This window comes from Eretmochelys imbricata, chromosome 2 (assembly GCF_965152235.1).
Source record: "Eretmochelys imbricata isolate rEreImb1 chromosome 2, rEreImb1.hap1, whole genome shotgun sequence".
NCBI classification, from domain to species: Eukaryota; Metazoa; Chordata; order Testudines; family Cheloniidae; genus Eretmochelys; species Eretmochelys imbricata.
Window position 1 is genome coordinate 251,030,213 of NC_135573.1, and position 22,948 is coordinate 251,053,160.

Below are 22,948 nucleotides of genomic sequence, written 5' to 3' on the forward strand. Positions count from 1 at the left end.
CATGACAAAGGAGCATTACCTACCGCCAAACAAGCTGTCAACACAAACTTTGTCACAGCCTAGATAAAGAAACTGGCAGACAGTGATAATAGGTCTAATTTCTTCCCCTCCCTAGGGAAGTAAACAGATTTCAAATCAGTCTAAAAAACGATGCACGTGAAGCAATGTGATCTTTGGAGATACAATAGAAAGAAACTCACTGGAAATTCATCTAGAGGTTCATTGATTTCAAGGTCTAGCACTTCATCATTGTAAATTTCTTCCTCTCCCTGTTCTTCCGCATATTCTATTTGGTCTTCTGTCAGCTCAGCATCATTGCCTTCATACTGTCCTTCCCCTGTGTACTCTTGAGAGTATACTTCAGGTTCATCCGATTTGTCATAAGCTATTTCGTCCTCCCCTTGGTCATATTCCGACTCATGTTCTATTGAATGATCATTAGCATTCTCAGAGAAGTCATATGATGTAACCATGCCAGATGTAGCATTAAGACTAACCGTGACACCTTGAGAACTGCAGTGGAAGGGGGGGAAAAAGATAAGATTCAGACCAAAGTTGAAAATATACCAATTGAGTACATTTGTGAGGATTTAGTACAATGGAGCAGACAAATACTTGTATTCTAACTTATTGAGCAAAAATATAGCTTGCACATCAACTTGACTGCATGCCATAAACTCATAATGCATACCGTACCACAGCTTATCACCAGCTGCAGATTATTTGACATGGGGAATCAAACCAACCAGATGGTCTAACAGGTCAGGCTGGCAGAAGTCCTGCACGGTAACCAAGCAGACTGGATTCAATTTTAATTCCCAGACTAACAAAAACACACAAAATGACTTCAACTGCATCTGCTTTCTAATGCCTCCAAGTAAGCTACTAAATCATTTTTTAATACTACATTAATATAGACAGGAAACAATCAATTTGAATTTAGATTGTTGTATTTATTGTGGTAGATTTAAGTTTTTATTCGGAGAAAAAAAATACAATTTATACAGTCAAGAACTGTCTTTTAAAGGTGACCTGTGGAGGTTTAAAAAAAATTCTCTTATGTCAATAACAGAATTTGTGTGAACCTAAAAACAGTATTAAAGAAATTATTTGAAAACTCCGATCCTTCTTATGAGCTAAGGTTAGAATTTAAGTTTTGATGTTTAATTTGCAACGATTGATAACAAAACCACCTAAAAAACAGTCAATCTCCAACTCGAGATTTGGTGAGAAAGTAGGAAAACAAATTGATTCACAAGTATGATGTTTTAAGTTGCATTTACTTGAAATGCACCATTACTGATCTGCTGAACATTTTGATTGAAAAATGTTTTTGGAAGGGTGTTGTACTTTTAAAAACTTTTTCCTTTCTCATGTTACAATTCTACAAGTTATCTTAAAAGGGACCTACTTCCTCAAAATTTGGGCCCACACGATCTAAACAGATTTGTAAGCTGTTTGCACACCAAATTGGCCCCAAACTGGAGGTCTTTTGAGTGGAAGTTGGAGGGAAAAGCAGCAAAAGCATTCACCCCATGGGTAACAGTAATACAGCTGCCAGAGATAGAAAAGTAAGAGTTCATATAAATCAAGGCTTATGCACAGCTAAAATGCTACCGTGGCGCGCTTCAGTGAAGACACCACGTATACAGACAGGAAGGGTTCTCCCATCGGTGCAGGTACTCATACACTGCCTACACCAGCGGTTGGATCTGATTTTACTCAATCTTAGGACAGACAACATTTTGTCTTCTAGAGTGAGCTTTCCAAGCTGTCAGATATATTGTATTGGACTATATGACCCCTTTAGCCTGTACCCTCAAACAGCTATAGTGAGTTAGGGACACACACCACCACAGAACATTCATGTGGCAGGGAGTGACTGTTCAGCTCTAAAGCCTTTGTACAAGTTTCAGTACTGCATGGTGCAAGAAGGGATGCAACAACACAGTCCTCAATTCAAATGTCATGCATTTGGAGCCACCCTCCACAGACTCAGAGGATGTCAGATAACTTCTTGAAGTTAAGGGGGCATTCCTGGGGTTCTGCAGGAGACATGGCTTACAATGGTGATGGAGGGGGGATGGAGAAACAGGACTTGTGCTGATATCAATGATTTAAAAACAAAAACCCGTTAACTGAAAGTTAAGATTCAATAGCTGAAATGTCTTATAGCTCATAAATTATATGCTTAAATGATGGGCTGAAAACAAATAATAAGCAATTTTAGGTCAAGCAATAATTTTAGGGATAGTTTTACAAACCACTGCAATTATAAGATTATAATTGCTTTCTCAGCCATAAATACAGTAGAAACATGTTTGATTTATACAAAAAAAATGTCATGGATATATCCATATACAAGGGAAAGCATTTCAAAGCAAATAATTCAGATACCATCTTATTCTGGCACATGGAAATTTTTGCAAGGATTGATTTTGATGAACAGGTTTTACTATATAGAATTACTCGTGCAATGATTACCTGAATATCTGGCATTCCTGATTCCTAGCACTCCATTAAAAGTCAGTGAGAATTCCTACTGGTTGCAGTGTAATTGTAGCTGTGCTGCTCCCCGGACATTGGAGAGACAAGGTGGGTGAGAGAACATCTTTTATTAGACCAACTTCTGTTGGGAAAGAGACAAGCTTCTGAGGGTATGTCTATACTGGCCGCGCTGTGATGTGGGCAGTGTAGTCACGCTTTATTGCCGGGTCAGAGCTCTCCCGGCGATAAAAAAATCACCACCCCGAAAGAGGGTTGTAGCTTTATTGCCAGCAGCACTGCTCCCAGCGATAAAGCACTGTCTATACTGGCGCTTTTCAGCACTCAAACTTTTGTTGCTAGGGGGGTGTTTTTTCACACCCCTGAACGACTAAAGTTTTAGCGCTGAAAGTGGCAGTGTAGAGACAGCCTGAGTTTGCAGAGCTCTTCTTCCAGTCCAAGAAAGGTACTCAGAGGGTCAACAGCTAAATACAAGGTTGAACAGATTGTTTTGCAACATGTATTAACTCATATGCTAGAGACCATTCAAGGTGAAGCGGACAGTTAACACTTTTGCAGTCATGGGACAAAGGAGGGCTAGTAGGTTACAGGAAACCTACATAACACCACCAAAAAGTGAGCCTGGGAGCTTAAATCTATAACTTTTCTAGACATTAGAAATCATGGACTCCTATTTGTCCTAGGAATGCAAAGGTATTAACTGCCCACTTCACCTTTAATTGTCTCTTGCAGCATGTGCTAACTCTTTATGCCTAACAATCTGTTTCATCTTGTATTTAGCTATGACACCTCAGAGCCTGGTCTACACTACAGGGTTAGGTCAACCTAGCCTTGCATCAACCTAGCTGTGGAAGCTTCTTCACTTAAATTTGGCTCCTGGCAATGGAAGTGTCTCTCTATGCCCATTTAGTAACACCACCTCCCTGAGCAGCGTAGAGTCAGGGTCAACGTGATTAGATTGATGCAGTGTCAGTGTAGACACAGCACTGCTCATGTTGACTGTTACTGGCCTTCAGGAGCCATCCCATAATGCTCCACATTGACAATACAAACGATACAAGTGCTCCTGGTAAGGACATGCACCACCAACATAAGGAGCCAAGTGTGCACACACACAAGCGATTTAATAATTATGATGGCTCCATGCTGACATAAGTTACGTCAACAAAATTTTGTAGCGTAGACATGGCCTGAGTAACTTCCCTGACCTGAAGGAGAGCTCAGACACAAGCTTTCAAGCTTACACATTCACCAACAGAAGTTGGTCCAACAAAAGCTATTACCTCACCCACCTTGTCTCCCTAATAACTTACCTATGTCATTTAGCAGCAACTTAGTGAAACATTAATACATAACATTTAGAAAACGAAGAACACATACCTGAAATTTTGTTCATCTTCATTGTCACTCTGTAGAAGATCATCATTCAGCTCTTCATCTGACAAGTCTGACTGATTCTATATTATAATAAAACAAGAACAAATGTTCATGACTTTTTTTAAAACACAGTATTTCTCAAACAAAAGCAAAGTAAAAGGTTCTCTAAACACTACAATAAAAGAATACTGGCAATAAGCAACATGTTGACAATGAAAAAGCCTGGTCAAATTTGATTGCTTTTTGAAAGAATTCTATAATCAGCTGATGAAAGGAATGGTGTAGAAGACAACATATCTAAATTTCAGTAAAAAGAAAAGGAGTACTTGTGGCACCTTAGAGACTAACAAATTTATCTGAGCATAAGCTTTCGTGAGCTACAGCTCACTTCATTGGATGCATTGATGAAGTGAGCTGTAGCTCACGAAAGCTTATGCTCAAATAAATTTTTTAGTCTCCAAGGTGCCACAAATACTCCTTTTCTTTTTGCGAATACAGACTAACACGGCTGCTACTCTGAAACCTAAATTTCAGTGAAGCATTCGATATAGTCTCTCATGAAAATTGGAAAATTCATTCCAATTGGCTTCGATTTCAACACTGCCACCGGGACTGAAAACTGGCTGAAGGACAAACTAAAGGTAATGATCAACCAGCAATGTAATGAGGCGGGGGAGGTGTTTAGAGGAGTATCAGAAGAGTTGGTATTAAGTGCCTTCTTATAAACAACTTAAATAATCTAGTAGCATGCCCCAAGGTGGGAGTGAACATCATGTTACTGCCATTTCTCGAGGATACTAACTAGGGAGAGACAAATAATTGGAAAGGATCTAGAGAGGTTAGAAATATGGACAAATAGGAAGGAGTTCAAAGAAGAGAAAGAAGTTACTCAGAATTATGTAATTTTTGCTAAAAGGAAAGGAGTACTTGTGGCACCTTAGAGACTAACCAATTTATTTGAGCATAAGCTTTCGTGAGCTACAGCGTATGCTCAAATAAATTGGTTAGTCTCTAAGGTGCCACAAGTACTCCTTTTCTTTTTGCGAATATAAACTAACACGGCTGTTACTCTGAAACCTGTAATTTTTGCTGCCATTCTCTGAACTGCTTCCAGTTTGCTAGCCGTGCTATCAACTGTTCTATTTATCTGTAACAATGAGTGACTAACTAAAAAGAGCTAACTACACATAGCTTGGCTAAGTGACAGTATTCCCATCCTCTCAAAGTAGTAAAAGCATTAAAAATTATACAAAGGTGGGTTTAGCTATAAGTAATGGGTTGAGATTAAGAAGAAACCAATTTAGGTTTAATATCAGTGAAATAACTTCCCAAAAGATTTGTTATTAGGCTGTTGAACAGTATCTCACAGAGTGGTGGGAGTCCTGCCACTTGAAAAATTTAAAATAAGACTGCACAAAGCACAACAATAGGTACTCCTGGGGGCATTCTGTGCCAAAAAATTAAAAATTCTGCGCACAATATTTTAAACCTCTGCAAATGTTATTTGTCGAAATAACACTACACAATCACACCAGTTTCAATTTTTTTGGTAATTCTTTTTTCAAAATACCTGTCAGCAAGTATGTCTGTAACAATACAGACACACACAAAAACTCCCCCAGGAGTAGAGAGTTAAAGAAACCCCTATGACAACCCAGTTCCTGTTTCTTTGTCCCCTTCCCTCCCCCACAGCCCAGCTGTGGGGCTCCTGCCCCCAGCCCAGACACACACCGCGAGTCCAGGGATCCAGAGGGAGAGAAACCTGATGCTCAGTCCCAGGCTTGCATGGAGTTTCTTGCACTCTGCCTTCTCCTTTCCTCAGGGCATGCTGAGAACTGCAGCTACCAAGAACTCTCTAGCTCCCTCCCCCTCCCCTTGGCAGTCTCTTCTATGTGCGAGATGGGGTCTGCAGGGTCCAGCAGCCCCTAGTGGCAGTTAACCGCACTGCAGCCCATTTCTGTGGGGAAAAGGAAATTCTGCACGCACTTAATTTCTGCAAAATTCTGCATTGCGCAGTGGTGCAGAATTCCCCCAGGAGTAAGTAGGTAACTTTGAAAAGAAATCCTGCATTGCCTGTATGATGGATTAGAATTTATTCATATTTGGATTAACATATTTGTCTAACTTTGACCATTCCGAGAGATGTTTTTTCACCAATTTATTATAGGAAGGATTTCCTATCTAGGTATTATTCCTACAGTCTTAAAAGAACTAACCACAAATGCCATCATGAATGGAATTAAACTAATATTTATGGTGAAAACCACTAAAAATGCACCCAAAGAGAGCCAGATTTGCCTGTGGTACTTGAGGTCTGTTTAACATGAAGTTATATCATAAAATCTATTCTCCAGCTGTGAGGAAAATGTTCAGAAAACAATTTCTCTTTTTAATTTTGTTTTCTTAGTATTTAACAGAGTAGCCTCCTCTTTTTCTATTTTCTCTTCCTATTCATAGAACCATAGGATATCAGGGTTGGAAGGGACCTCAGGAGTCCAACCCCCTGCTCAAAAGCAGGACCAATCCTCAACTAAATCATCCCAGCCAGGGCTTTGTCAAGCCTGACCCTGAAAACCTCTAAGGAAGGTGATTCCACCACCTCCCTAGGTAACCCATTTCAGTACTTCACCACCCTCCCAGTGAAAAAGTTTTTCCTAATATCCAACCTAATCTCCCCCACTGCAACGTGAGACCATTACTCCTTGTTCTGTCATCTGCTACCACAGAGAACAGTCTAGATCCATCCTCTTTGGAACCCCCTTTCAGGTAGTTGAAAGCAGCTATCAAATCCCCCCCTCATTCTTCTCTTCTGCAGACTTAATAATCCCAGTTCCCTCAGCCTCTCCTCATAAGTCATGTGCTCCAGCCCCCTAATCATTTTTGTTGCCCTCTGCTAGACTCTTTCCAATTTTTCCACATCTTTCTTGTGGTGTGGGGCCCAAAACTGGACAAAGTATTCCAGATGAGGCCTCACCAATGTCGAAAAGAGGAGAACGATCACGTCCCTCGTTCTGCTGGCAATGCTCCTACTTATACAGCCCAAAATGCCATTAGCCTTCTTGGCAACAAGGGCACACAGTTGACTCATATTCAGCTTCTCGTCCACTGTAACCACTAGGTCCTTTTCTGTAGAACTCCTGCCTAGCCGCTTGGTCCCTAGTCTGTAGCAGTGCATGGGATTCTTTCGTCCTAAGTTCAGGACTCTGCACTTGTCCTTGTTGAACCTCATCAGATTTCTTTTGGACCAAACCTCCAATTTGTCTAGGTCACTCTGAACCCTATCCCTACCCTCCAGCTATCTACCACTCCTCCCAGTTTAGTGTCCTCTGCAAACTTGCTGAGGGTGCAATCCATGCCATCCTCCAGATCGTTAATGAAGAGAAGCCCCACTCTCTCCAGCAGACAGAGTAAGCCTGCTGAAGCAAGTAAAATCTGTTTTTGGCCCATCACAGGAAGTTTGGTTTTGGGAATGGGTCTCCCTCTCTCTCTCTCCAGGAGTCAGAAGTCTGTGATGCAGGGACCCCTAGATGTCCAGTTCTTCTTGCAGCCCTCCATCTGGATCTGACCTTTCAGTACCATCTATCCCCCAGTAACTGACATTAGGGATTTTCCTACTGGGAGAAGGACAAAGCCATTGCCTAGTAGTTGTCCCATGCACAGAAAGAAGTGGGAGTGGCTATTAGCCCTGGCTGCTGCCTACCTTCCCCCTACCCTGTGCATGCATGCTTGATAGAGAAGAGCTGCAGTTCACTGGTTGTAGAAGCTGCACTGGTATCTCAGATTGGGAGGAATCAAGAAAGAAAGAACTGTTGGAATGGGTCTCAGGGCTTGTCTATACTTACAGCTAAATCAGCACTACTGCAATGGCAGAGCGCTCTCCCGTCGACATGTGTACTCCACCTCCCTGAGAGGTAGAAGGTAGGTCAGAGGGACAGCGTCTCCTGTGGATACAGCGCGGTGTGGGAGTTCTGTCCCATTCAGTTATGTAACTTACGTAACTGAAGTTGACGTAACTTTGGTCGACTTACAGCTTTAGCGTAGGCCAGCCCACAGGAAGGGAAGAGAGGAATGTTGGGTAGCATCAGGGAAGTGTTGTTTTTGCACTGCTTAAGTGACAGAATAAGCCAAGCAGAAACTGGTATTAAGAACCACCTCTCTGGACTCAGAGCAGTAGCCCTGTTAGTCTGTATCAGCAAAAAGAACAAGGAGTACTTGTGGCACCTTAGAGACTAACAGATTTATTTTGGCATAAGCTTTTGTGGGCAAAATAAATGTGTTAGTCTCTAAGGTGCCACAAGTACTCCTCGTTCTCTCTGGACTGGTGAGTAGAACTCGGTGGAGAACAGTAATTCCATTTCACAAAGGATTGGTTCTGATGTGGAACAAAACCAAAACATTTAGAAATTCTCTGCAAAAGAGAATGAAGCACTGGGGCAATCTGCAAGACAGGGTGCCCCAGAGTCACAGACACTGAAAGCCCTGGGGTCCAGAGAAACTTAGTTGAAATTGAATCATCTCTGCGAAACGTTTCAATTTTGACAAATGAGGTTTTTTTTCCACTGAAAGTTGCTGTTGGAATTTCTCCAACCACATTTACTGTTTAGATGATCTAGGTGATTGTGATATACGTATATCTTTAAAAGGTCTGCTATTGTTTGTGCTGTCTTTCATAGTGGACTGCAAGAATTGTTTTGAGCTTGTTACAGATTTCTGTATTTAAGTTGATTTTTCCCAAATAAATAGGAGATCCTTGATGATTTATAAATGGTTATATAACATGACAGCATGAGTTGTGAGTAAAATATAGGTTCACATTTAAAATTGTAATGAATTATTAGGCATACATTAAACATGCTTATTTCTTACCTTTTTACCAGTAAGTAAATCCTCTCCAAGCAAATCATCTTCAAGTTCACTGGAAAATATAAGTGAAGAGTACCCATATCACACACATGAAGAAAAATATATTTTTTTCTGGAATAATTATTGTATACAGTAATTTCAATAATGGTCAGAGCAGAATTGTTACTGAATCCACAATGCATTTTATTTTATTTATTTAAAATATACAGCACATTAATATGACTACTCAGGAAAGAGGTTTACATTATGCAAGGGACAAGCACTAAACTTCTATATTAAGGAAGGGTGGATGTTTTCAAGATGTTGGAGTCTTTTATAAGCCATTCTTCCAAAGACAGTCAAATCGAAATACTCAAATCCAATTCCCTACATGTGGAGATCTTCATGCCTTTCACCTCTGTAATTCTTCTTGATTAAGCAACTAAGGAGGCACAAAGAAGCTAACATTCCTGGTAGTCCATTAGACCCAGTACGAACAGCTGAAGAGTGAGAAGAACTTGCATTTGGAGGGTAAGAGAAATCCTGGGGGAAAAAAAGACTCCTCCCCTTTGAAGAGATGTGTTCAAAGCTGGGAGAGTTTGAATGCTTTTGTTCATGCCACTCCTTTCTCATTATAAGCCTTGCCTACGCTACAGAGTTAGGTCGACATAAGGCAGCTTACATCAACCTCTCTTCAAGCGTCTACACTAAAATGTAGCTCCCACCAATGTAAGTCGCCCACTACACTGACTTTACTCCACCTTTGCGAGAGGAGTAGTGCTTAGGTCGATGTAGTTAGCTTAACACAGTGTCCGTGTAGACATTGTGTTGCTTACGTTGCCTGTTGCTGCCTGACAGCTGTCAGCGCTCCAGGCAGCAGGACTCCGGCTTTCAGCACCCCACAATGCCCCATGCTGACAGTTAAATCAGCGGACACACTCCTGGTGAGGACGCGCACCGCCGACAGAGAGATTATAGCGTGGACATGAAAAACAGACTTAAATACTGCAGTGGCTGTAAGTTGAGGTAACTTAAGTTGACTTAATTTTGTTGCGTAGACTTGCCCATAACCTCTCTCCCATAACTAAGTTCTGGGTTGCCCCAAAGAACCACTTTTGCATGTGGTGAGAAACTTTAGGGCCTTGCTAGATCTGCCCAGATCTTTCCAGTGGCATAAAGAACAAGGGGAAGAGACAGTAGCATGTAGATCCCAAAACACAACAATAGGAGGGAAATGAAGTTCCCATTCCGTAAGCATCAACATTAGGCTCTCCAAGCCCTGATTCTGAAAGTTTGCATAAAGGATTCAGAATATGCCTTAGTGTTAAGGAATAAGAATCTACCCTTAGATGTCTGGCAGGCAGAGCTTGAAAAGAAAACTTGGCTTTCTTACCTTCTCCCACAACGGAAATCAGTAACAGCCCATAAATTACAGTAAAGTAAGTTTGGGATATATAAACAGGGAGGTAACAACCAAAGTAGAACATTCATCTTAATATTTAATCAAGCCCATAGTGAAATGGTTAAGCACTTGACATTTTTCCAAATTATTTGCCAGTAAGTCTAGCTGCAGATCCAAATTACACTTGCTAGATCTTAGAGTTGATTGGGAATATGGAATAGGTATTTCAACAAAGCTGAAGCCCAATGAAAATTCCAGGACTAAAGCTGGTACCAAAAGCAGCCCTTAGAAAAGGATAAGGTAGTTTTACTGCCTGACAATGTTCAAAAAATATTCTTAGAATGTCAAAAGATGAGGAAGAGATTTCAGTTCAGCAATAAATAAGAAGGGATTATCAGCATACAACATTCATTTATGCTTGCTGTTCTCAAACTTCATCCCATGAATACGCGTATATTAACAAACTGATTGCTAAAGGTTCAGTAGCAATATCAAACAAGAGTGGGTATAGGATGCACCTGTCTTGTGCACCCCTAGTAAAGTGACCAGAAATTAGGCCTCTTTCTGTACAGAGGCACAGACCTCTGTAAAGGAAATGGATCCAGTAGAATTTAAAGCCAAACCGCATCAAGGAGGCAAGTGTTTAGAATTTTAACAATGCTTTTTTTTTTTTTTTTTTAATGGGAAACAATTTTCCAGAATCTGGTCTTGTTTTGCATTCTGGATTGCTCCCTAGATCTCTTCCAAAGTAACAGAGGTGCTCCAGCTCCTGGTTACCATGCTCCAATATCCAAGGAAGGATAAGGTGATCTAAGAATTCAAAAGGGTTTCACGGTGGGGGGATGGGGTTCAGCCAAGTAGCGACCCAAAAAGGTAGAAGCCATGGGAGATGATCAAAACTACCAGAGATGACACGTAGGGGGGTTAGGGTTGCCAACTTTCTAATCGCACAAAACGAAAAACCCACACCCCGAGGCCCTGCTCCCACCCTGCCCCTTCTCTGAGGCCCCACCCCCGTTCACTCCATCTCCCCTCCCTCCCTCACTTGCACCAGGCTAGGGCAGGGGGTTGGGGTACAGAAGGGGAGTGAGGGTTCCGGCTGGGGGTGCAGGCTCTGGAGTGGTGGTGGTGGGGACTGACAGCACAAGACCCACCACCACTGCGGGATGGGTGGAGGGCAGGAGCGTATGGCCCCAGCCCAAACTTCAGCCTCTGAGAGCTGAAGCCAAAGAAGTCAGGGAAGAATCTGTGACTGCCGTGACCTTCATGACTAAATAGTATCGTTAATCTTAAAATTATAAACACCTGGTAGTAACTACAATTTAAAAAATGTCCAATTTGTACGAACAAAGCCGATCACAACTGTATTGTTCAATTAATACTGGTAAGTTACTGCTTCATATAAAGTGAAGTAAAATAAATTCATGAAGCACAATGAAGAAGCTATTTACATTTAAAGAAATGGACTAGCTCGCCTCAAAACCTGAACTTTCATATGTCTTAACTCCTTACTAAAAAAATTAGTGTTTCCGCATTTCTAACCAAAAAAAAAAAAAAAGCTTCATTATAAGTGGAGTTTTACCGTAACAAGAAGCTCATGGCAAACAATGCCCTCATTTCATCACAATAGCAGCACAGTGCTTCTTAAAACCCTGCAGTTACAGTGGCAGTTGTGGGGTGGGACAGGAAGGAGTACTGGCCAACCTCTAGAAGGTCACCTAGTCACTCTCAATGGAAGTAAACTGTAGTGAAAAATCAGATCTCACTATCTACTGGTTTCAGAGTAGCAGCCGTGTTAGTCTGTATCCATAAAAAGGAAAGGAGTACTCGTGGCACCTTAGAGACTAACAAATTTATTAGAGCATAAACTTTCGTGAACTACATACGATGAAGTGAGCTGTAGCTCACGAAAGCTTATGCTCTACTAAATTTGTTAGTCTCTAAGGTGCCACAAGTACTCCTTTCCTTTTCACTATCTATTAAAAGCAAAGGCAGCAAAATGGGAAACCTTGGATTCCTACTTGCTTTTTCTCTCACAAGGGAGTACAACTCCCCTCCTTCCTCTCTTGTGCAACAGCAGAGGGGGAGACAATTACTTTGGAAGGCAAGTAAAAAGTTAGTAGGTGATAACTGCTGCACTTACAGGGCAATAGATCCGATGAAACTGCTTAGCCTGGTCTACACTACAAAGTTAGGTCAACATAAGCTGCCTTGCGTCAACCTAGTTGTGCATGTGTCTACACTTAAATGTCTACCACCAATGTAAACTCTCCATTACACTGACATAGTAACACCATCTGCCTGAGCAGCGCTGAGCCATGGTCAATGTACTGGGGTCAATGTAGCACAAGTGTAGACACTGAATTACCTATGTCAACCTAACAGTTCTCCAGGAGCTCTCTCACAATGCTCAACACTAACCACACTGGTCACAATTGCTAATTCCACTGCCCACGGGTTACGGTGGCCGGAAGCCACACACCCCATCCCTTTAAAACCCCGCAAATTTTGAAATGCCTTTTCCCCGATTGTCCATCTTGGCAAGCACACCGAGCAACTTTCCATCATAGTGTGAAACTGCCCAGCTGGCTCCACGTTCCAGACTGGAGTACACAGGAGATACTGGATCTCCTGGGTCTGTGGGGAGACGAGGCTGTGAAAGCACAGCTATGGATTAGCAGTAGAAACATGGACATCTATGAGCAGATTGCACAGGAGGTGCAGGAGAAAGGGTCTGACAGAGAGCAGCAGCAGTCCCGTATGGAAGTGAAGGAACTGCGGCAGGCACATGAGAAGGACAGGGAGGCCAAGAGTTGGTTCAGTGCCGAGTCATGAACTGCCACTTTTACAAAGAGATGCATGCAATACCTGGGGGGAGACCCCACCACCACCGTGGATACCTCTGAAGAGCCCAAATCACAGGCCCCCGACATGAATAGGGAGAAAGTGGAGGAGGAAGAGGAGGGGGACATGCGACCGCAGGCCAGGACCTGTTTGAGACTCCACTGCAGTCCAGTCAAGCATAGGCAAGCTTGATGCAGAGGAAGGAACCTTGGTTAAATGTGTAAATTTGTTTCCCATCATAGTGATGGCACCCCCAACTTAGAAAGACACAGCTATCGACTCTTCTTTAATCTAGTTGTACGAGACAAGGTAGTGGTACAACGAAGAGCAGACATTTATCTGCTTTTTATGTCCCTGTAAAGTTAGGCCAGTGGTGGAGGGCATGAGAAACACTTTGTTTATCTTTCAGGAGAATGTCCTTTGAATCCTTCTGAGAGATCTCGATGAAGCTTCCATGGAGGTACACAGCAATCCTCTCCCAGAGGTTTCTAGGGAGAGCTGCCTTATTTCTTCCTCTGCAGTAGGACACTTTCCCACGCCAATCAACAATATCTATAGATCGCACCAATGCAGTAAACAGACTAACAGCATACGAGCCTGGGTGGCTTTGGGATGCCTGCAGCAACTGTGCTCTCTGTGCCTTTGTTACCCTCATGAGTGAGATATCAGCTAAAATTACCACCACCTATGGAAAATGCTGCCACTATTCAATGCCATTGCCCTGTACTCAAATTCATGCCACGGAGCAACTCCCTCCTCATTTCTCTCATCCCTGAAAGGCCATACTCACTACAGCTGCTGAGCACAAGTACTCTGAAGCAGAACTGTCCAATAAACATGTCTTGTTTAAAATTTTAGGGAAGGTGGTTCCAAATCTTATCTTTTGCTTTCCATTTGTGACTATAATGATAAAGTACCTCTGTGCGTTTTATCTGTGGCTGCTGCTGTTGGGTGATTCCCCTTCCACACCCAAAGAACACCTGAGCCAGATAAGGAGGAAAAAGAAAAGGACTTGGGATGACATGTTCTGCGAGCCAATGCTGCATCAGACAGTGAACAGAGGGCCTGGAAGATGAATACTGCAGATTGTACAGAGAGGGAAAGAGTGGACAGAAGAAAAGCTCAAGAGTCCCAGCAGGAAAAGGAGAGGGAGATGCACCAGGAAGTAATGGGACTTCTCCAGGAAAAAACACGGATACTGCAGACTCTTGCAGACCTACAGATTCAACAATCCCAGGTTCACCTGCCTGTTCAGTCCATAGAGAACTCCAATATAGCACCTCCCTGCACCCCCCTCCCACAACATTCCACATGGCACCAGGGCTGTCTCCCTTCCCCTACCGCTCCACACTGGCAGACATTAAGGACAATATACATATAGTGACCTGTGAGTGCCACGCTTGATGCATGTGTAGCTAAAATGTAAATGAATGTTCCTTTCTATTCTTTAAGCTCTGTTCCATAAATGTATTAAGGTTTTAATGTATCTGCTTTTAACTTACACAGAGTTATTTTTAGGTATTTTCATTAGTAAATAAAACTGAATTGTTTGGAAAATAATTCATCTTTATTAGTTCCCAACACATGCTGCAGAATGCCTAAAGTAGTGAAAGCAACCCCACAGCTGGTATTGTACACTGTCACTGATCCTATGAGTTGTCACAAACAGCCTAAATCATAAATGTACAGAAAGCACCATAAAATTAATAGGTGCATTGTCAGTGTTATACTGATAGATGTGCAGTAAGCACCACATAATTTGTAACAGGCCCCAAACTGCAGGGCCAGATAGAGCACAGTACACCACAACCCATTACTGTGGCTCTCTGTTGAAGTTTGTAGCCTAGACATACCCTTAGAGTTGATAAAAATTGTACTGTAAACTGAGTGAAAGATCAGACAAAAGCATTAAATCAATTAGGGACTTTGATTAGACTCTACATCGGTTTCACTATACTAAATGTCTGCAAAAGAAAGTGTTAACCTTTTTGGCAAATAGCTTGACAAGTGTCGTTGGACTGTAGGACTCAATACAAAAGAACATACCTTTGCCTTCCAACTAAGGGTATATCTACACTGGAAAGTTTCAGCACTGCAAGTTATACCACTTTTATTAAAAGGCTGGAATTAAACCTCTGTTGCATGTCCACATTGTGCGCCTTGTGACACTGGAGTGCATCCACATTAGCAGCTCTTGCAACGGCAAAGACAGCAGTGCACTGTGGTAGCTATCCAACTGTGTAACTGGCCACAGGGTGCTTTGGGAAGGGTTTGCAATCCTTCATGGGGCAGGAACAGCATCACATGATTCAGTTTCCCAATCCCATTGTTCCATGGGCATCCTACTACATCGCCAGCTGCTTTTCAACTGAAGTGGGGGCAGGGGAAGTGTGAGACAGGGAGTGTGTGCACATATGGAGGGGGGAGGAGAGAGAGACTGTGTTTTGGGGGACAGAGTGTGTCAGCATGCTGTCTTGAAAGTTCAGACAGCGGCAGGAAGCAACCAGTCCTGAGGCAGGGGGAACCCAGACATCAGCCCCTGCCTCTCTCCCGGGGCGCTCTGCACAGCACTCTCTTACACACACACACACACCCCCCTCCCTCTGTGTTCAACAGCACCAGCATTCCACATTAATGGTTTGCTTTGTGTCCTGGAGCAGATCAGCACAGCATGCAACTGCTCACAACTGCTGTCAGAAATAGTGCTTTGAAAAGGGAGGAGCGCACGTCTCCAGGGCAGCCGAGTTCAAAACAATGAGCAGAGCGGTCACTTGAGACATTATGGGACAGCTCCGGAGGCCAATTACAGCGCAGAAAGCAATCAAGTATCTACACTGGCAATAGAATGCTGGAGCCTCTGTGCAAATAGCCTTACAACTCTTGAGGTGGCTTTTTTGCAGCACTGCAATTGAGGAGTTTCTGCGCACAAAGTGGCTTGGCAGTGTGTATACATCTGCAGTTTAAGTGCAAAAAGCTGCTTTACTGCGCAGAAACTTGCCAGTATAGACAAGCCCTAAGTTTCGTTACACTTTCAGATCTTTTCAATAGCTTTATATTTTTCAACAGAAAATCTAAAAGAAATCCACCCATCCTGACCCCCCATTGCCAAAAAAAAAAATGAATCAGACTAAAGACATGATTTTTTTTTTTTTTTTAAAAGCAGCAGCCAAAGATCACAAGTTTTAACAGGAGTTATCAGCTGTTTACGGCATGTTCCTCCAAAGACTGGCTAAAATAGCTTTAAATATTCAGTGGTTCAGAAGGTAAGTGTAATCAGAAAGCTGACTGTAAAAACAGTTACATACATCCAACATTTAAAAATCTATTCTATGCTGTATTGTATCTGTTCATGCCTTCAGACTTGTCAAGGCAGGTATATGTTTGGCAACATTTAGCATCCGCTGATACACAGCTGCCAACAGCTTCATTAGTATCTGAATTTGCACAGTTTTAAGGATTAGAATACAAAATGCCACTCCACTAAACTAAAGCAATGTAATTCAATGTCTGAACATGAAAAAATGTTAACTACCTGTCCCAGTCATCGTCTCCAGTTCTTCTTCTCCAAGACCTTTCCGCACCAGGCTTATCAAACTGATCAAAGTCATCATCTGTAAAGTAGAAGACTACATTAGATAGTTCTTACTGGAATATAAAGGAAACACAGAAGTTTTCTAATCCTGAAGCAATGACTTGTTCTCTTTAGGAATTACTGTCCTACCCTTTGTGGTTTTACAATTTTTCTCTAGTATTTGTTTAATTCAAAAAGTTAAGATGTAGTTTGGTCTTATTTAGTAAGCAAGTAGTAACAGTAAGATGTAGAGGTCTTATTGCTAATGGAGGTGACGCTGCAATGGGGTAAATCGAACGTAGGAAAGGATGTCAGCATATTGTTGAAAAGTTTACAATCAAAGGGTCAGCCCACAAGCAGAAAATAAGCAGAAAATAAGCTACGTCTGCAGTGAAACCAAATTTCAGATGGTAAAAAGTATTTAAACACTATCTAAAAAAGCCAAGTTGTGGCTGACTGATTATCTGGAAATACTTTGCTTTTTAAGTGAATTTGTTTGTAAGTGGCGACAATTTGGCAGCCTCAGAAACTGAAGTCCTAAATTTATCCACAAAATAGGTGCAGCATGCAGCGTTCAAACAATCTTCCCCATATTGCTCAGCTAATATGTCTGACCTGTAACCCAGAGGGATCATCTCTTGTGAGGACAGAATAATCCATTCCCCACCCCCAGCTGGAATATGACAATAGTATGAAAAAAGGCTATCACTAGAATTTTGGATTAACATTTTTTTTTGTTTTAATGGCTTCTATAAGGCAGGTGCCATTTTTACATAATCACTTTCCTGACTAGAATAAGTACAATTATTTATCTCTTACGACCAACGGGTACCAAATTAGGGCCAATCTCAGAATGATTTTTTGGTGGTTTGGTTTGAAATAAGCCTTTAAAAACCCACACCTTTTCAATTTCCACTTAGGATTTTTTGTGTGTTCAGGACCTCCAGTTCAACTGGGCATCCTGCTGTGACAATTCCCTCACCTAGTGGCCAACCTTAGTTATCTTCCTTTTGTCTAATTTAAATGCAGGTTTCATTGATGGTACTCACGGAAAACCCAAGGTGAGCATAAAAAATAATCAAAACTCAGCTAGGGCAGTCATCACTAATACAACAGTTTTCAAACTAAAATGGTAGTCATTATACTTTCCCATGCCATTAAAATTGTTTCAGTAGCTTGTGACCCAATGAAAGTCAAGTCATGATGAGGTATAAAAGGCAAAAGGAATTTTTCTAGATTTCTTCTGGCAAAGGAACAAAACACCCCTTTTTAAGGTCCTAACCAAGCAAACTCAACTACTTAGCATATTAGTGCAGCACTCTACATCCAAGCAGTATCTACATTTTAATATTTTTTCCTCCATAGCATCCAAGATCCAGCGTTTTCTCTGCCCTCTGCTTGTCCAAGACTTCACATCATCTTGCTTCTTGACCATTAAAACCTCCTCCTTTCCAGCTTTACAAATACTATCTTGATCCCCATATAATCAAATATTGCTACAGAGACCATTTTCCTGAATTATAGCTCCGATTACGTACCACTCTCTCCATTTTCCCACTCACAGGCATGGTCTACTCTACACAGTTTTTATACTAATATAACATGTCAGTTGGGGTGTGATTTTTTACCAATAGTTCTACAGGTACAGCCCGTAGCATGGGCACGTTATACTAGTAAAAAGGTACCTTATACCAGTACAGCTTATTCCGTACAAAAAGGGGAATGCCCATCACGGGGGAGTTATACCACTTTAACTATATCGGTATAGTTAAAGCAATAAAACCAACTTTTGTGTGTAGATAAGCCCTATGGATCTTTGGGGCTTAACTTCATCCTACTTATTTCTTGGTATTCTGCCATCAACCTTTACTTCAGCCTGGTCTACACTAGAAAAGGGGCAACTACACTGACAAATCCTCTCCTACTATAGATGCAGCTCTAATAAGCAAAAAAAGGTGCTTTTGACAGTATAGTTTATACTGAGCAAAATAAATTATACCATTTTAAAAGTGCTTTTGTGGTATAACAATCTATACCAGGGCTTTTCCCGGCATAGAAGTGTGTCCCCCCCACAAAAAAAACAAACAAACAAAAAAATCACATCCATAATTAACATTACTATTCCAGCAAGAGTTTCTACTGAAGACCTTTCCCTCCATTCTACCAACACTACCAGCCTTTATTATCCATTAGTCCCTTTATCGCTCATCAGTGTCCTCTAAATATCTTTGCACTTTCTCCCATGCCATCCCTTATCCATGAGAGGAACTCCTTGTAAAGAGCCACAAAGCTACATTATCCTCTTTCAAATCTCTCATTAAAGTTGCCTCTGCTATGATTCTTACCAAAGACTCAACAATGGCTAGACACTGCTTAATACAAGAATCATGACTGTCACACTTTTATCTTGAGCCTCCCATGTCTGTCTGTCATAGTCTCTCGTTGTCTCATGTATTTAGACCATAAGCACTTCGGGGAAAAGGGACCATTCTTTCATTTTTGTACTTTGCCTAGCATAATACAAATTAATCTACAGACCAAAAGTGAGAGTTACAAATTACCATGGTACTATCAAAATTTGACTCAATACTTTGAAATGTATTGTTACAAGAGCCCAATAAGAGGGTTACAAGTATTTCTGTACTCAAGAACGGAGTCATGATAGAAAGAAATTTAGGAACCCCTTGTGAACAGCATTCATTTCTAACATTTATGGTTTGCAAGATATTAAACATTAAAGTGGTTTTTCATTCATTGCATGACCAGTGTTATTTGGAGAACAGCAAGTCACAATCAAGTATACATTTTTCATTTCTGAAGCTACAAATATGAAGGCCTAAAAAGGAAAAAAATACTAGAATATCAGGAACTCACAATACAACCAAAAGTAAACTTTTTTGTTTAGCATAACTAATTAGTACATACTGTAAGAGATCATTCAAGGTAGTGTAAGACTGACAGCCAAACATTTTCCACAACTCTCAGACAGCAGCAGGAAGAAATCAGGCACAAAAAATAAACCCCAGTCTGACAGGAAACCACAAAACTTGCTGCAAAAGTGGCTCCTACCAGCCCACATGCATGCCTGAAGCTCTCCTACAGTAGGTAGTGAGTCAACAAAATGACTCTCTCCTTCTTCCCACCTCACCACCCTGGATAATATCAGGTACTTGATGCAAGGCTGAAAGATACTCACTGAGGGCATCGGCACTCTACATTAATTTTCACAGGTGGCACAGGAAGAAAACAAGAACATTTGTGGGCTAAAACATACCAGGATTTCCCAATTGAAGGGTAGACTTAAAAGGACATCAGTGAAAAAAGTGGTCCATTGTTTGACTCTGTATTGCTACAACAAAAGAAACCCTGCTATCAAAGAAAGAAGTCAGTGCAAAATTGCACACACACTGGCTGAAAGTCAGCATTTTATTAGACAAGTTTGGCCTCCCTCTGGAATTGGCCAACATCAATTCCTTAACACGCACTAAGGTTTCTTAACATAGTAGCTGACAGGTTTCAGAGTAACAGCCTTGTTAGTCTGTATTCGCAAAAAGAAAAGGAGTTCTTGTGGCACCTTAGAGGCTAACCAATTTATTTGAGCATAAGCTTTCGTGAGCTACAGCTCCGATGAAGTGAGCTGTAGCTCACGAAAGCTTATGCTCAAATAAATTGGTTAGTCTCTAAGGTGCCACAAGTACTCCTTTTCTTTTTAACAAAGTAGGCTCACTTTGCTGGCAATATTTTTTCTTGCATTATATTTTCCTATTACATGGGAGCACTGTCACATGTGTTTGACAGTCGTATTTCCATAATTTGGTAGATTGATTATTTTCTGATTCTGAGTGTTGTATGGCAGGTAATGTTTACACGTATTATCCTGCTTAAAAGGGACACAAAATCATAAGGATTTTCTGAGGACAAGTTTCCACAGAGCAAGGAGATCTCATTTTTCTTTCCATATCTACTAGCATCTTTTTAAAAAAACTTCAGTAAAATACATAAGGCCTTGTGTACTAGGCTAAAATTAAAAATTGCTCTTTAAAGACCCCATTAGGGTGGTAGATGAATCAGCTTGGATTGAATGGTAGAACAATCAGCTTTGGCTAAAACCTCTCATCCAAGCAAAACATTTGACCACACCATTCTCCCTCACTCTCACACACAATACCAGACAGAAAAAGACTGCAAGCCTCCAACAGTAAGAAAGTTGTATGTTTTCAATATGGGATAAAAATCAATCATTTTTTATTTCAACTGGACTTCTTAAATTTAAATGAAATACATTGTTTCAAATAAACCTAATTAAAATTAAATTTGAAACTACGACAATCTACCTTAAGGTCTAAATTTACTAAAATCATTTAAATTAATTTAAAAAATAGTAACCGTACGTGTTTGATGCCCAGTTTAAAGAAAGTCAGACCACTAAACTGGTGGAAGTCACTAAGCACCTGGAACCAACACTGGTTGAAGTGCTAAACCAGTTTTTGACAGCAGTAGCTCTTCTGCAGATGCAGACACTATGTTTTCATTTAGGTTGAATCAACTGTTCATTTCAATTAGAGTTAAGAAACCAACTGGGAGGTGAAAAAGCAGGAAACCTTGTTTTCCTCTCCAACCTATGAATAAAAATTAGGTGTGAAAGGATGAGTTTTACTAGTTCTAAAATCTTGAAGAAAATGTTGACCTAGAAACAAGCAGTTCAATTCACTAACTACAAGATAAGGAGTACTTGTGGCACCTTAGAGACTAACCAATTTATTTGAGCATGAGCTTTCGTGAGCTACAGCTCACTTCATCAGATGCATACCGTGGAAACTGCAGCAGACTTTATATATACACAGAGAATATGAAACAATTACCTCCTCCCACCCCACTGTCCTGCTGGTAATAGCTTATCTAAAGTAATCGTCAGGTTAGGCCATTTCCAGCACAAATCCAGGTTTTCTCACCCTCCACCCCCCACACAAATTCACTCTCCTGCTGGTGATAGCCCATCCAAAGTGACAACTCTTTACACAATGTGCATGATAATGAAGTTAGGCCATTTCCTGCACAAATCCAGGTTCTCTCACTCCCTCACCCCCCTCCAAAAACCCACCCCCATACACACACAGACTCACTCTCCTGCTGGTAATAGCTCGTCCAAACTGACCACTCTCCAAGTTTAAATCCAAGTTAAACCAGAACATCTGGGGGGGGGGGGTAGGAAAAAACAAGAGGAAATAGGCTACCTTGCATAATGACTTAGCCACTCCCAGTCTCTATTTAAGCCTAAATTAATAGTATCCAATTTGCAAATGAATTCCAATTCAGCAGTTTCTCGCTGGAGTCTGGATTTGAAGTTTTTTTGTTTTAAGATAGCGACCTTCATGTCTGTGATTGCGTGACCAGAGAGATTGAAGTGTTCTCCGACTGGTTTATGAATGTTATAATTCTTGACATCTGATTTGTGTCCATTTATTCTTTTACGTAGAGACTGTCCAGTTTGACCATTGTACATGGCAGAGGGGCATTGCTGGCACATGATGGCATAAATCACATTGGTGGATGTGCAGGTGAACGAGCCTCTGATAGTGTGGCTGATGTTATTAGGCCCTGTGATGGTGTCCCCTGAATAGATATGTGGGCACAATTGGCAACGGGCTTTGTTGCAAGGATAAGTTCCTGGGTTAGTGGTTCTGTTGTGTGGTATGTGGTTGTTGGTGAGTATTTGCTTCAGGTTGCGGGGCTGTCTGTAGGCAAGGACTGGCCTGTCTCCCAAGATTTGTGAGAGTGTTGGGTCATCCTTTAGGATAAGTTGTAGATCCTTAATAATGCGTTGGAGGGGTTTTAGTTGGGGGCTGAAGGTGACGGCTAGTGGCGTTCTGTTATTTTCTTTGTTAGGCCTGTCCTGTAGTAGGTAACTTCTGGGAACTCTTCTGGCTCTATCAATCTGTTTCTTTACTTCCGCAGGTGGGTATTGTAGTTGTAAGAAAGCTTGACAGAGATCTTGTAGGTGTTTGTCTCTGTCTGAGGGGTTGGAGCAAATGCGGTTGTATCGCAGAGCTTGGCTGTAGACGATGGATCGTGTGGTGTTGTCAGGGTGAAAGCTGGAGGCATGCAGGTAGCAATAGCAGTCAGTAGGTTTCCGGTATAGGGTGGTGTTTATGTGACCATCGTTTATTAGCACTGTAGTGTCCAGGAAGTGGATCTCTTGTGTGGACTGGACCAGGCTGAGGTTGATGGTGGGATGGAAGTTGTTGAAATCATGGTGGAATTCCTCAAGGGCTTCTTTTCCATGGGTCCAGATGATGAAGATGTCATCAATATAGCGCAAGTAGAGTAGGGGCTTTAGGGGACGAGAGCTGAGGAAGCGTTGTTCTAAATCAGCCATAAAAATGTTGGCATACTGCGGGGCCAACGCT

At 41.5% G+C, this 22,948-nt stretch overlaps 1 protein-coding gene across 4 annotated transcripts in view; it reads right to left on the bottom strand.

Annotated features, from left to right (window-relative positions):
• RBM33 (RNA binding motif protein 33) overlaps window positions 1–22,948 on the bottom strand; it is a 149,565-nt gene that overhangs the window by 119,789 nt on the left and 6,828 nt on the right. For all 4 annotated transcript variants that reach the window (XM_077808377.1, XM_077808376.1, XM_077808379.1 and 1 more), the window contains exons 2-5: window positions 16,503–16,581; window positions 8,749–8,797; window positions 3,886–3,962; window positions 201–513 (exon numbers count right to left, since the gene is read on the bottom strand). In XM_077808377.1, coding sequence (XP_077664503.1) covers window positions 201–513; window positions 3,886–3,962; window positions 8,749–8,797; window positions 16,503–16,581 — 518 coding nt within the window. The remainder of the gene's footprint in view (window positions 1–200; window positions 514–3,885; window positions 3,963–8,748; window positions 8,798–16,502; window positions 16,582–22,948) is intronic.